Source organism: Apis cerana, linkage group LG6, assembly GCF_029169275.1.
Source record: "Apis cerana isolate GH-2021 linkage group LG6, AcerK_1.0, whole genome shotgun sequence".
NCBI classification, from domain to species: domain Eukaryota; kingdom Metazoa; phylum Arthropoda; class Insecta; order Hymenoptera; family Apidae; genus Apis; species Apis cerana.
Window position 1 is genome coordinate 15042290 of NC_083857.1, and position 15044 is coordinate 15057333.

The window sequence follows — 15044 nt, forward strand, 5'->3', positions numbered from 1 at the left end:
CATTGTATATAAATTATTTGTGATTTTGATGAAAAAATATTTGTATTATTATAACATATAATCATTTCGAAGAATATTGATGTGACATAATTACAAGCTAACGTATTATAATACTCGCTTATCTTCATTTAAAAAGATGAAGTTTTTTTTAACGCTGTTCGTTGCAGCTGGCCGATTAAGATTTATGCGGTAGTAGAGGAAAGATTTTTAATTCCGGATTGCTACACTTCTTTCATTCTAATCGAATGTTATCCCTCTTCGTTTCTCGTCACCTGCAACATCGATCGGAAGGGGGTATGGGGAAGGGAAAGAAAGAGAAGGGAAGTGAAGGGAAAGGAAGGGGAAGAAGTTGCAACGAAACGGAACAGGGAACGAATTCAAACGGATCGAATCGTTTCAGATCGGATCACAGCTTTAACAGAGGGAAAGGACGGAAAGAGACCAGAATGGCCGGTAGATCAGTGGGGAGAGACATAGGTACTCTTTCAGCGTAGACACGTATGTAACGTGAAAGTAACTCTTACAATTCAGCGGTGATCGGGTACTTCTTGGTGCTTTATGGTGTCGGTAGTCTGGTTGCTTGTATCGAGGTTAAAGTACGCTGCGTATAGCTTTATATCGTTGTGTATTTTGTTCGTTATTTCAGGATATATATGAATGACAAAGTGAAAAAAAACATAAGAATAAGAAAGAATGATAGACAGCCTTCATATAATGTAAACTTTTTGTCTGTCAATCGTTTCGTATCAAAATAATACAGTTAGGAAGAACAGGGAAACAGATAGATTGTTGAACTTCGGTAAAGAATGGAACCTGTTTCATTAGCGCGAACGAATAATATAATACAATTTAAATTCAATAGAATTAAATAAAGATACTGATTTTGTCTGTGATTCAATTATATGCGTATAATTCATCGATTCAATATTTTTTTTTATTTTTTATTTTTTTTGTATACTTGTAAAATATGTCGTGTTCCTTAATCTGTCAATTTTGGTTCGCATCTCGAGCGAAAGTCGTTTCTGAAATATATACGTATAATACGCGTTGATATATTTATTTAATTTATTTTTTCTATTTTTTATTTGAATTTTCATTTATCAATATTCAACGAGAAAAAAATATTAATTGTATTATTTAAATGTTTGTCATACATATCTTTCTTCATCAGGGAGATGTATATGAAGATAACAATCCTATGTCGTTCGATCAAGGTGAACGGACATTAAAAAGAGTGATATAAATGGAACAAGTAATAGTTTTACTATAAAAACATTATAAAATCAAGCTATGTTTATAGTTTCTTATTTTCATATGTGATCATTGTGCTGCATCAAAGGAGAGAATCGGAAGAAAATTGTTGTGATCAACATATTTGTTACAATAACAAATCCCTATTGAATTATAAATGAGTAATCATTAAAGATCATTAAAAATCGTGTACATTACAACAGCTGTTCTATCTTTCTATGTGATTCGTGCTTCGATTAAATTAATATAATTTGGACTAAGTTGAAGTCTAATATTTTTGTGTACATGTTCAAATCTTCAATTTGAAGATCGTTTAGTGCGAATTTACTTATTTTTTTTTTAATACGTTAAAAAACAATAAATGGATGTTCGGCTTAAAAAGAAGAAAGAAAACTTGCATGCAAACAGCTAATCGAACATTAAGTGATCTTCGTCGGGAGTGTCGTTGGTACGTGAATTTTTAAAATCGCGTATTTTTTATTTCGTTCCGTTCTTCATCTCTGCCCTACTCTTTCTTTCTTTCTCTTTATTTTCTTCTTCCTTCTCTTTTTCTTCTTCATCTTCATTTTCTTCTTTTTTTTTTGTTTTTTTCCCTTTTCCTTTCATTTCCTCGTTGATATTCATAATTTGTTATATCCATTTGTCCTTATCTTTCATATTCCTTTAAATACTCTTCGATTGTTCGATCATGAGAGAAGCCGTAATACTTACCACATGTCTACTGGGTATCGTGTTCGCTGGAAGTCCTAGACTACCCAGGACCTCTGCTGATGAACGTAATACCCGCAATGTTAGTAACAATGGAGGCAACATCACTGGAAACACGATACCGGTACCTAGCCGCAATTCTCAACGAAATAGGTAAGTTGTTATAAAAAATAGTTAAGTTTATCAATATTTTTTTTCTAGAATATTAGAATTGAATAAATATTGAAATGAATTATGGAATGAAAAATGGCTATATTTGTAATCTTTTGTTAGGTTTTTATAGCGTTCAATTTATTGATCAATCATAAACGTTTGACAAAATTAATTTTAAATTTTAAAAAATTAAATTAATTTTTTTATAATTTTGACAAATTTAACATGTAGAAACATAAAAGAAAAAAAGAATAATTGTAATATTTTGCATATGGATATATAAATATAAATATATTCTAGATTATATATATAGTGATATAAAATGATAAGAAATAAGCTGTAGCTGTATAATTTTAATTTTTTAGCTAGAAATCCTGGGATAGAGTTTCTTTTGTATTTTTTTTTCATTTATCATATAAATCTTTATTTTTTATTTTAATAATGAAACATAAATTTTTTTTAAATATTCTTTTTCTTACTTTTTTTAATTATAATATATAAATTTTTGTTTTAGTTACAATGATTATTTATAATTGTAAAAAAAATACAATTAATTCTCTACTTTGTTTTTTTTTATATTTTCTTCAATTTGCTATTTTGAAACATATATTCTTGATTTCTTTGTTACATTAATTAATTAATGTTATGTTAAAGATAAAACAAGTTATTTATTTATCATGAAATGAATACAAATGATGGTAATTCAGATATAATTGACTTAATACTTTAATTAAACTTTAATCGTAAGAAATTAAAGCAAGAATTTCCGCTATTGTCTCAAACAGGTTTATATTCACCTTTTTCTCACTTTCTCTTTTCATCCTCTCAATTCACGCGGTGTGTAGTAGCGTATATACCATCTATAGCATACCACTATAAATTGTTGGGTCGTGTTGTCTCACGTTATGTTGTCGTTCTTTTGGTTCATGTTAGACTTTCGCTTATGTAATTTCGCAGAACAACGCGAAAGGTTGGTTTTCAATAGTAACAGCAAAAATGCTCAAGAATATTTTTTTTATCACTTACGTAAGTAAGTTACATTTTATGAATTTTATCAAATCATCTCGATTGTAAACATTACTTTCTTTTTTAGAAATATAACTTGTTGATTTCCATTTTTTTTCCTTCATTTTTCAATCGTATTCTACTTTATACAATTACCATTGTACTTAAATTCTCACGATAATAACATTTAAATTAATTATTATTTTAGATAATCTTCTTAGATATATCTTAATTCTTTCATTATGATAAATATTAATTAAAAATTAATTAAAAAGAGATAAATTTTTTCATCATAATATTTAATAAGATTAATTTCAATATAAATTTTATAATAATTCATATTATATTCATTGTTCCTCTGTATCTTTAATTTTTATATGCAATTTTCGACATTATTCAATTTTTTAATTTTCATTATTGAATCGCATTTCATTTAATTATCTAATAATCTAATTTAATATATTCTCATTGTCAATAATACGATTATTGTTATGATGATTTCATAACAAATCATAAATCATCAAATATAATAATGAATCTATGAAATGAGATAAATAGATAGCTATTCGAAACGAGGACATAAAAAGAAGGACATAAAAGGAATGCAAACAGAAAAAGAATTGATCGCAAGGATAGAAAGGACGATGCGGAGCTCTAGTTTTCCTTCAGTTGCGTAACAAATCTGTAAGATCTACTTATAACAATACGGTTGCGCAACATTCTTCGGAAGGAACAAACGATAATGTAACAGAATAATTTATTGCCTCATATAAAACAAATTCAATTTAAATAATTATTTTTTCAATGTTAAGGAAAAAGAAAGACTTCTTTCTCTTTTTCTTACATATTGCATTTTTTATTTTGTATTCTAACTCGTAAATCTTATATAAAATAAAATAATATTCTATACGTAAAATAAAATCATTTAAAATTTTATAATCATTGCGGATTTTAAATATGTACATTTTTTATTATTATTATATTAGTGTGTCAAACTTTTTTATTTTTCACGAATTATCAAATTAATATTAATCAATAGCAAGGTTAGGTTAGGTTTTAATTTTTTTCAATGTTTAATACATGAAAATATAACGAAAGTTTTATAATTTTTTAGGAAAGATTATTTATCTAAAGACTTTTTATCTTTATATCACTTTTTAATCGTTCTATTAAATTTGTCATAGTATTTGTTTCATAATTTGTTGGCTTTCTTTTTTAACGGAAGGAATTATCACTCATGGAATGTCACCTGTTGTAAACTCCCGCTATAATTCCGCTTCCAGCTTTCAAGTCGGTTGCTAGTTTTTGCTCATCCGTTTCGCTTTAGAATACTTTTACACGAATAATTCTGATAATATCCATGCTCACTTTCACTGTATGCTCATTAATAAAAATGTTTATTTATGAAACAATTTTATATATATATATAGAAGCAGTTTAATAAATCATAATATAAAACATTTATTCTATTATAATTTAAATATCTATATTATAATATACCTAAACAATAAATAATATATTTTCAATATTGTAGAATCGATTTTATACAATTTGCACAATATTTAAGAAGAAAATTATTTTCAATTTTCTTCATTCGTTTTTCAATATAAAAAGGAAAATTCAGTACGTGAAAGTAGAAGCTTTATCCTTTAAAATGATTTTAAATAGATTGTTATACAATATTTCTGCCTGATGAAGTTATAGCAATTGAAATATTTTTAAAAATGAAAAATAAAAATTTTTTGATCAAAATTTAATAATCTTTTAATTGTGAACGAGTGTACATTCTTACACACATTCTTTTCATTCTACTGCAAGTAAGTACGTACACATATTTAAGTTTTACAGAATCATAAGATTCGAAAGGACCGTAATAAGGACAGAGAGTACGACTATTGACCTACCTGCGAACTGATTGCGTAAAATTACATGGTAAGAGAGAAAGGATATATCTCTGCAAGTTGTTTTAGGTTCAATTTTATTTTAGATATGATATTAACTTATGAAAAAAAGGATATAAATTATTAATATTGTATTATTTATTGGAAAAGATTAATTTTTTTTTATAATAATCAATATTCCCCTCTATCATCATAGATCTCAAAAAAAAAATTAATTAATAAATATTTATTCGTTTTTTACAAATAAGTCATGAATTAAATTGTTTTATATATTATTTTATAAATTATCGTTAATTTCTCAAGCAAAATTTTGAAAACTAATAAAAAGCACGCAAAGCACTTACTTAAAAAAGTTGTATTTAAAATTTAATTTTTTACTGGAAATATGATGAAATCAAAATTTTATACATCAAATAATGTACTACATACCACGGTTTAAAATATACATATTGGGAACATTTATCGTTTATATATGAATTTATGTTTTTAATTAAAAAAATTTGTATTTTTTTTTTTTTTTTTTTTTTTTTAAAAAAATGATTTTCAAAAAGCGAATGTATCTGAAGCAACGTGTCGAGATTCGTGATACGAACTCTGTAACCGATTAAAAAAAGTACACTTTCACTTCTGGTCCACCACGCAAGTAGTACTTAAATACTTATACATACATACATCGATGTCTATAGACACTCATATGTGTATATTGTGCCGTCTTTTTGATTTGATATGCATTTTAAAATCGAAAAAATAACAAACAAGTTGTAGTTGAAATAAAAATGCTAATGAAATATAGATAGAAATAGGTGATATAATATATAGATATAATATAAGATGATTAATATAATATGAATAATGTAAAAAAATATATATTATCTTAATAGCATAAATCTTTATCAGTTCGTTCTGTTTTTTAATTCTTAATTTAAATAAAAAAGTTTTTAATTAAAATGAAAGTGTATTTCATTATCATGGATCGTTATATTATCTTATAATTTGTTTCCAGAGAGCAATACCTCTTCAATGTTTTCGAAGTAATAGTTTCGACATTGGAATCGAAATTACAACGAATCGAAAACTTGGATAAGGCGGTAGAACATTTGATGAGAAGAGTGGAAGCTTTGGATTCACGTGTCAATGATAATATCGATAAAACTGATGCGGTTATTACGAAGTTAAGAACATTAGATCTAAAGCTTTTCAATTCTCATACAATTGAATTTCCTTCGACTGAATCTGCATTTTCGGCAAGAACGATCGATGATAAAAACGACAGTGAAATTAGAAGTGGTATGTATGTATACACAATGCCGATAATGAAATATCTATAAATAATATACAATTGTTTATTAGAATATTTATCAACAATAAACAAAAGTTGCTGTTCATTCTATGTATCAAATATATTCATACTTTAGAATCTATATATATTATAAAAAAATCCTATGATGTATGTTCTACATAACCTTAATTTATAAATTATGGATAAGTAAAATGGATAAATATGATCAATATTACAACCTGACTTTTTTTAAATTTTTATTTTTTGAAACATTTAAAATGTATTGTTTAAGTGAACAATATATGTGATGTAAAATAGGATTTAAAGAAGAAATGTTTTAAAATAGATTTGAAACTATTCAAAGAATACGTAGAATGTTCAAGTGAATGTTCGATAAAGGCGTGTTTTAACATGTATTGAGACACAAGGAAAATACTTCAAATATTTTCTTTAATTATCCACAATTTGAAAACTTATACATAGGAAATATATTTATAGGCCTTTTTTGTCATTTTGTCATATAAATTCATCGCGTATGAACATGTATTTGTGAATTAATCCTATATAAATTAATAGTTAATTTTTTTCATATATATTATCTATTATGTTTATAGATATACATATATGTATATGCCTGTATACAATCCTGTTTTCCCTATATTTTTCTTTTTCCTATTTCTTTTCATCTTTTTCCCTCACTTTTATCTTCTTGCTAATGCTTCTGCTTCTTTTCTTCCTTTGTATTTATCTTTCATTATTCAAGTTTATTATATATATATATATATATGTATATAAATTTAAATCTATTCGGTAAAATAGGCTCGAAATTGCAATCGATTCATCAAAAACGAGAAAATCCATCGTCGGAAACACTTGGCGAAAAATTATTATCGCTCGATCAAAAGGTATCGGACATAGATAATAAATTGATCGATTTGAAACACCAATTGGATAATAATTTTTTACAAAATGACGACATAAATGCTGAAGCCAGTGAAAAGAAGCCGATTAGCATGAGTGTAATCGAGATAACAAAAGCGATGAGCAACGAAATAATAAATCACATTACGATCGAGATAGAAAATTTAAGGCAAGCGACCAATAATATGGACAGGAAATTACAATTCCACGTCAATTTAGTCTCTGATCGTTTGGGAACCATTTATAACATGATGACAGACGTGCACGATGCGATATTAGTAAGAGGCACCACTAATACGCGATCACCGTTCAACATCACAACAACGACAACTACCGAACAACCTCCAAAGCAAAGTAAAATAGATCGACTCGTCGAGCAAATGTATCCAATGTTAACCGTTTCGGAAAAAATGGACGAAGTTTGGAATATTGTAGTAAGCTGAAACTTAATCGTTTATTTTAATTCGATCATACTTTTACACGTTTTGTTTCGAAAGTCAAGGACATAGATCTCATAAAATGATTCGTTCGTGGATTTGAAATATTTTGTGTACGCGAACGTACGTACGAATATGACGTAATTGCACGTCATGCCGTTATATTATTAGTTACCATTATTTTAAATCTATCACGTGATATTGTTACGAGTTCAGTGGTTTTTATTTTTTGAATTCTTTTTTGTATCCGCAAAACCCTTCGCAATTTTTTTAAAAAAATTTTTATTCATATTTCAAACTTGTACTTTACATTTATATTTCAAATTCATTTCGAATTCCGCGAATAAGAATATTTTTGTCAACAGGTTGGTACAAAAAGTTCCGTGGACGATCTTTTGCCAAAATCTGATGAATTACTTACACAAACGCAAAGACAAGAAAGGGCGATTAACGAAATTCATACGGATTTAAGATTGAAAACGAACAAGATTATTGAAAATTTGGAAGGAGTTGAGAATAGATTGCGGAAGCAGGAGGATGATGTTGCTAATTTTGCTCAGCGTCCAATTCCTGCAGAATTGCTGCTCGATCCCACGATCGATCGTCTAGTTGAATATGACTCGAACAGGTTTTCTCCTTTTCGTACGAAATAAAATTCTATTACTCGCTAATATGACATCGATCTTTAACGAAGAATAAATTTTTTTGAATCTGTAGATACGTTGGTCTCACCGATGACGTCCCAGGAGAAACAACGGTACCACCTGTGAATCCAACTACGATCGTTTCATCGGTGTCGATGTCCATTTCTTCCTCGACTTCGTCGAATACCGTGTCACTCAATAATTTCAATAATTCGACCAATGTCACCGGTTTCGCAAATTTCTTTAATTCTACCGCCAGCCCTGGAATATCGTCACCTTCGAGTTCACAACGATCCTCGTCCAAAAATCGTGGCGTTATATTTCCAAGTGTAAAAAACAAACCAAGTCCAGCAAATTCAACATTTAACACAGATGGATTTCTTAGTTACAAAGATGTTAAGGTAAAGAAAACACGAATTTATTCCATTGATAAATATATTAGGAACGAAAGAGAAAATGCTTATAATATATATATATACATAAAATGAATATTTATGTCGCGCATATATTGTTAATGATTGAAAATTTATTACGTAAATTGATTATACGTGTGTTTTGGGGATTTTATTTAATCATTTTATAGTTTTTTGATTAGTTGTCTCGAATGTATAAATAGCATATAAAAGTCATTATACCGATAATTCACATATTATTGAATTTTTGTAATAGAATTATATGTACTTATTAAATAATAATGATTCTATTATTATTTTTTTCACGGATATTTAAATTTATTATTTTTTTATTTATTATTATTCTATGGTTAAACTAATATTTTAGATTATTTTTTTCACTTTTAATACTTTCAATTACAGATATATTTTTCACCATACAATTACAAAATATAAAAGTTAAATATATAGGAATTTTAATGAAAAATTAATAATCTAATATAATGGTAATAATGATCCATAATATAATGGTATTTATTTATAATGAAAGATCTAAGAAGAAAAAATTTTTTCCCTCAATGTTTTATGTATACAATATACATTATGTATGTATCATATCTTGTTCAATGTTATAGGGTTACTCGTGCGTTGATTTATTAAATGCAGGAATGAGAGATAGCGGTGTTTATTACCTTCAAATTCGCGGAACAACTTACTGGTTTCTCAAGGTTTATTGTGAACAAGATATTGCTGAAGGAGGTTGGACAGTAAGCAATTCATTTAAAGAATTTTTTTAACGCATGTCACGATGTACAGTTCAATTTCTTGAAATATATAATAATAATAAATCATTCAATAATGATTGATACATTCCTTTCAATTTATTTTCTTCAATCTTTCGGATTAGAAATTCTATTTAACACAACTCTCATCAAAAACAACTTTCATTAATTTCTTTTTTTTTTGCATAGGTCATTCAAAGAAGAGATGATTTTGGAGAGCCAAGAGAAAATTTCAATCGAGATTGGGCGGATTATAAAAATGGTTTTGGTGATCCTGCTCGAGAGTTCTGGCTTGGCAATGAAAATATATATATGTTAACGAATAACGAAGATTACATGCTCAGAGTAGAACTTGAAGATTTTGAAGGTAACAAAAGGTAAAAATAACAATAGCAACAGGAGTATTTTATTTTGCTTTCGAAATATTATATAATTTGAGAAATATTTGAATCTGTTCAATTTTGATAATTACATTTTTGAATGTTTCTGTATAAATATTATATATATATATTTTTTATAGATATGCGCAATATTCTCACTTCAAAATCTATTCAGAAGCAGAATATTACAAATTAGAAATTGATGGTTATGATGGAAATGCTGGTGATTCATTGAATGATCCTTGGTATGGTTCAAACAATAGTCCCTTCTCCACATATAACAGGTAATAATTCTTTTTCATTTGTTAAATAATATTTCATAAAGTTATATATGAATTTAAGTACAATTACATGTAATATCGTATCTTGATAATCAGCTATGTTTTTTGAGTTATTTCTTCTATTTATATTTATTTATTAACTATTATTAATTTAAAACATAGTTAGTTTATACGCAACAATTGTAAAAATTGTGAATTATATCAAAGCAAATTGTATAGAAAAAATAATTAAATAGATATATAACGTCTATATTTTGAAAGAAACGTGATATTCATTTAAAAGTGACTATATTGAATCGAAATCTTATTTTACAGGGATAATGATAGATCATCGTTGAATTGTGCTTCCATGTTGAAAGGTGGCTGGTGGTGGAAATCGTGCGGACGAGGATTAAATGGTCTTTATTTGAATGATCCTCAGGATTTAACTGCTCGACAAGGTGATATATACGCATATATATTTATTTATATTTACGTACTTGTTCACAATTTAATTTATTCAATAAAAAATTCTCTTTTCAAAGGTATTGTATGGTTCCGTTGGAGAGGTTGGGATTATACTTTGAAACGTGCTACAATGATGATTAAACCGAAAGGACCAACAACAATAACGATATAGAGGCTTACACAAATTTTTCTAGAAGAATTATATAATACGTTTATAGCGTTTCGTATCAATGAACATAATTTCTTACAGTTACCAAATATGTATATTTTATATACATAAATACATATAAGAATTTTATAATAGCATCAAATGAAATAATTTTTCAGAGAATTTTCATTCATAATTATTTGGTATTTTATACTTATTTCAATGAAATTATTTTTTTCGATTCTGATAGATTAACAATGCAAAGAACAAAAAATGCAAATAATAGAGAATAATTAAGCATAATTAAATATAAATATAATTTCAAAATATTTAATTTTTTCGAAATTTTTATAAATATTTTTCGTATGCATGAAAGTATAAAATAATTTATGCTGGTTTTTATTTACTTAAATATTTAATTAAACATTATAACCAAAAATGTGAACTATAATTTATAGATTGTATTTCAAGATACTTTAAAAATAGTAATGGAAATTTAATTTCGTGATATGTAGTTTTCAGAGTTAAAATTATTACTATGACTGCTACTACCACTGCCATTAATATTGCTATTATTATTAGTATTGATGCTATTATCGATTCTTTTATAAATCGAAATTCATTTTGGAATTAATTATTTACTTATAAAAATAATAATGGTAGAAAATCTGCCATATTTCATAAAAGCGATCGTTATTCGTAAAATTTTTTATTGTAAATATGTGCATACCATATATTATAAAGATTAGTTATAATGATATAGACATTTATAACTACAAAATCATTTTTGATCAAGTAATAGTTGATTATATAATCGAAGAAAAAATTTAAATTTTAATTATTTAAACGATTAGATTGCTCAAATATAATTCAAAAACTACAACAAATTATTAACGATCCTTTTTTACAAAATAGTTTCAATAAGTAAATTTTTTTCATTTTCACATCATCCATCGTAATGAATTTTTTATTACGTATTTTGTATTTTTATACATGTATTTATATCATCTTCATAATATGAATCTATGAAGATTACATTTGTACCTTGTAATGAGAAACATATGATTGATGACTGTAAAATAATGCATAATAGTAAAAACAAAATAATAGTACAATTTCATTATATGATAGAATAAATAAAAAAATAGAAAATTAGATTGACAATTAAAACGTGTAATGAAGAATAAAGTTCAGTAATTGTAAGATCGATATTATGAAATCTATATTATTAATTTAATTATGTAATTAATCAATTATGTGAAAAATATCAAAAAAATAGATTGTTACAAAATATGTGTAAACATATATTTAGAAAAAATGATTTTGGATATATAAATTATATTGTATATTGTAATTACATTATTGAAACGTTAGTTAGAAATTTTATAAAGATAAGAATCAAATATTTATATGAATAATGAAAAGATATAATTAAATTATGTACTTGCTTTAAAAATGATCATAAATCAACAAATAGGCCTGAAAATCAGTGATATAAATTCAAATGATAAAAAATTAAATTATAATTTTAGAATTTTATTTTATTTTAAGTTATTTAATATAAATTATTTTAATATAAAAATGAAAGCTAACTCAATACTGAAAAATATAAAAATATTTAGAAAGTTATTCTTTTCTTAAATATTAATTTAAAAATATGAATTTTTTAAAGTATGAGTTATGTTATTATGATTTTCAGTCCTTCAAAAAATAAATTCTTAAATGACATTCAATTAATCTTAGTGAGGCATCATGTAGACTATCTATGAAACCCGATTTGTAATTCTTCTGTTTAACAGAAGTCCGTAACTAATTCTATACATAAAAATGAAGAGATGCAATTGAAATCTTGAATAACGAAAAAAAAATCAAAAATATTTATTTCGTGGTTTTAAAATGCGAAAAATTAATGTAAAAGTTATAATGGAAATGTATGTAATTATAATTACTAGATTGTAAATGTTTATGTAAATTTCATATTTTTATAAATATAATTTAATTTAAAAAATAGAATTTAAATAGAGATTCGTTTCAACTATCAAATATTGTAACGAGTGTTCTATTTTTTTTTTGCATATTATATTGTATATTCTATTTATATACTATTTTTTTTTAAAATATAAATATTACTATCTAGTAATTATTTTTAATGACGACATATGTTTTTAAATATGAGTCGTGAAAAAGAAAAAAATATTGATTCAAAAATAAACAATAATAAACGATAGAATATCTCAAAAATGTATTTTATTCATTATTATTAGATTTATATTCTTATGATTAATCTCATTTAATATCTAATAACTAATTTCTTCGATCTTATTATTTTATATAATATAATATAAAAAATTTTATATAATATAAATATTTTATATAATATAAATATTATATAAAATTTTATATAATATAAATTTTATGAATATAAAAAATATAATAGATATAATCATATAAAATTTCCTATTTCGTATTTGTAACAAAATATTTTTTAAAATCCTTTCGATTGATTTCTTTTTTTATTGATAAAATGAAAAAAAAATCAGAATTAAAAGATTAAATTTGAAAAAATTATTAAATTGCAGAATTGAATAATTATGAATATTTGAATTTTTTTTCTAAATTCAATTTTATTATTATTAAAATTCTCATGTAGAAAATTACTTAAAAAAGTTTACTAATTCTTAAATTTAATTGTAATTAAAAATATTCTATTTAATTATAAATCTAATTTAATTTGCCTAATAATTTTTTACAATTTCATAATTTTTTAATTTTGATTCAATTTTTGCTGTATCAATGAAACGCGTATCAATGAAATATTAATAAAAAGTAAAAAAATAAAATATAATAAAATATTAAATATCATAATGAAATAAATTAGTCATCTGAAGCAAAATATTTAATCGGAATGAATCTCGACAAGAGAATGATTTCTTGCATAGTAATCGATATATCGAATCATAAAGGGGGGAGAATATTGTCAATAATTTGACAAGTTGAAATTTGTCAAACGTGACATGAACGCGATCAATTTTCGAAAAAAGCTGATTTATAAAAAATGTTTTCAATGTTGGAGCTTCAAACTTAAAACAAATAAAAATAATAATACATAGTTGAACATACGGATGATGCATTGATGAAAGAAATACATATTAACCAATCTAGCCATCTCATATATATATAAAAAGAGACAAAGAAATTTATGAGAATTACGTTTCATTAAAATAAATAAAGTCTTACTATATTTGCATGAAAATCGTCGAATATCTTTTAATTATTATGATGTGCATAAAAACTTTCAAAACCATCCTACTTTCAAAGTTACAATCAACTGCATAAGAACATTCAATTTTTATAATAATTATATTAATGAATACATATAACATTTAAAAAAGCTTAATAATTTATTAACTAAACTTAAAAAATATAATACAGTAGCTTATAAGTAAAAATTTTATATAATTACGAATCTCAGCCGGAGAAACACATGTCAACGCCACAATTTCCAATTCTAGACTAGGTTATGCGCACTATAATGCGCATTGATTCATCTTGTGCTTGGATTTTAGCAATTTCTTGATTGGTTGAATTGCACTTTATTTTAAATCGAAGTATTTAATAATATTTATAATACGTTTTAATTATGAATTCCAATTACGCACGGTTAAAAAATCTACATTGAAATTTTTTTGCTTTCAAAAACAGATTAATAATTAGCTAAACAAAAAATTTTCAAATAAATGTTTAAAATCGATTAAATTAAAATAAGACAATAATCAAATATCTAAAATTTCATTTTAAAAAATATATAAATCATAATATAATCATAATATAAGCTGTAATTCTAACATCAATTTCTATCAAGTAAATTAATAAAGAAAAAAAAATATTTAACCAAATAATTAAAATAAAGAAATTAATTGCATAATGTACGGACGATAAAGAATAATTATAAATGTAAATTTACGTAACAGACAAAACACATATCAAGGAAAAATTATACACTTAAATAATAATTATTGACACTAAATGACTACATTGAGATTTCGATTATCGAATCAAAAAGGAACGTGCTCGATAATTCGATAATCATTTTCACTGAATCGATATAATCGCATATAACATATAATGAGATAATTTTAAAATTTTAATAATATGAAAAATTATCGCACGTTACATTTGTATTTTGTCTGATATAGTGCAAATAGAGTGAAATCATCAACAATGACTTTTTGGATACAAAATTATCACGATTAATTTGTTTCTTGAAAACAATTGTAATAAAAATATCGATAAATGCAATAGACAAGTTCACATT

General features: G+C 24.9%; 1 protein-coding gene across 7 annotated transcripts; it reads left to right on the forward strand.

The window, feature by feature from the left end:
* Positions 1-326: 326 nt before the first annotated feature.
* LOC107999732 (uncharacterized) lies at positions 327-12970 on the forward strand. 7 transcript variants are annotated; one of them, XM_062076657.1, is made up of 11 exons: positions 327-799; positions 1172-2112; positions 6022-6305; positions 7117-7652; positions 8021-8283; positions 8373-8700; positions 9327-9458; positions 9663-9850; positions 9994-10137; positions 10450-10574; positions 10659-12970. In XM_062076657.1, the coding sequence occupies exons 2-11, from the start codon at positions 1940-1942 to the stop codon at positions 10751-10753; spliced, it is 2268 nt and encodes a 755-aa protein (XP_061932641.1). In that variant the 5' UTR covers positions 327-799; positions 1172-1939; the 3' UTR covers positions 10754-12970. The 7 variants fall into 7 exon arrangements, with proteins under 7 accessions (XP_061932641.1, XP_061932642.1, XP_061932643.1 ...); XM_062076658.1 differs by having other exon boundaries at positions 327-716; XM_062076659.1 differs by having other exon boundaries at positions 327-596.
* Positions 12971-15044: the final 2074 nt, after the last annotated feature.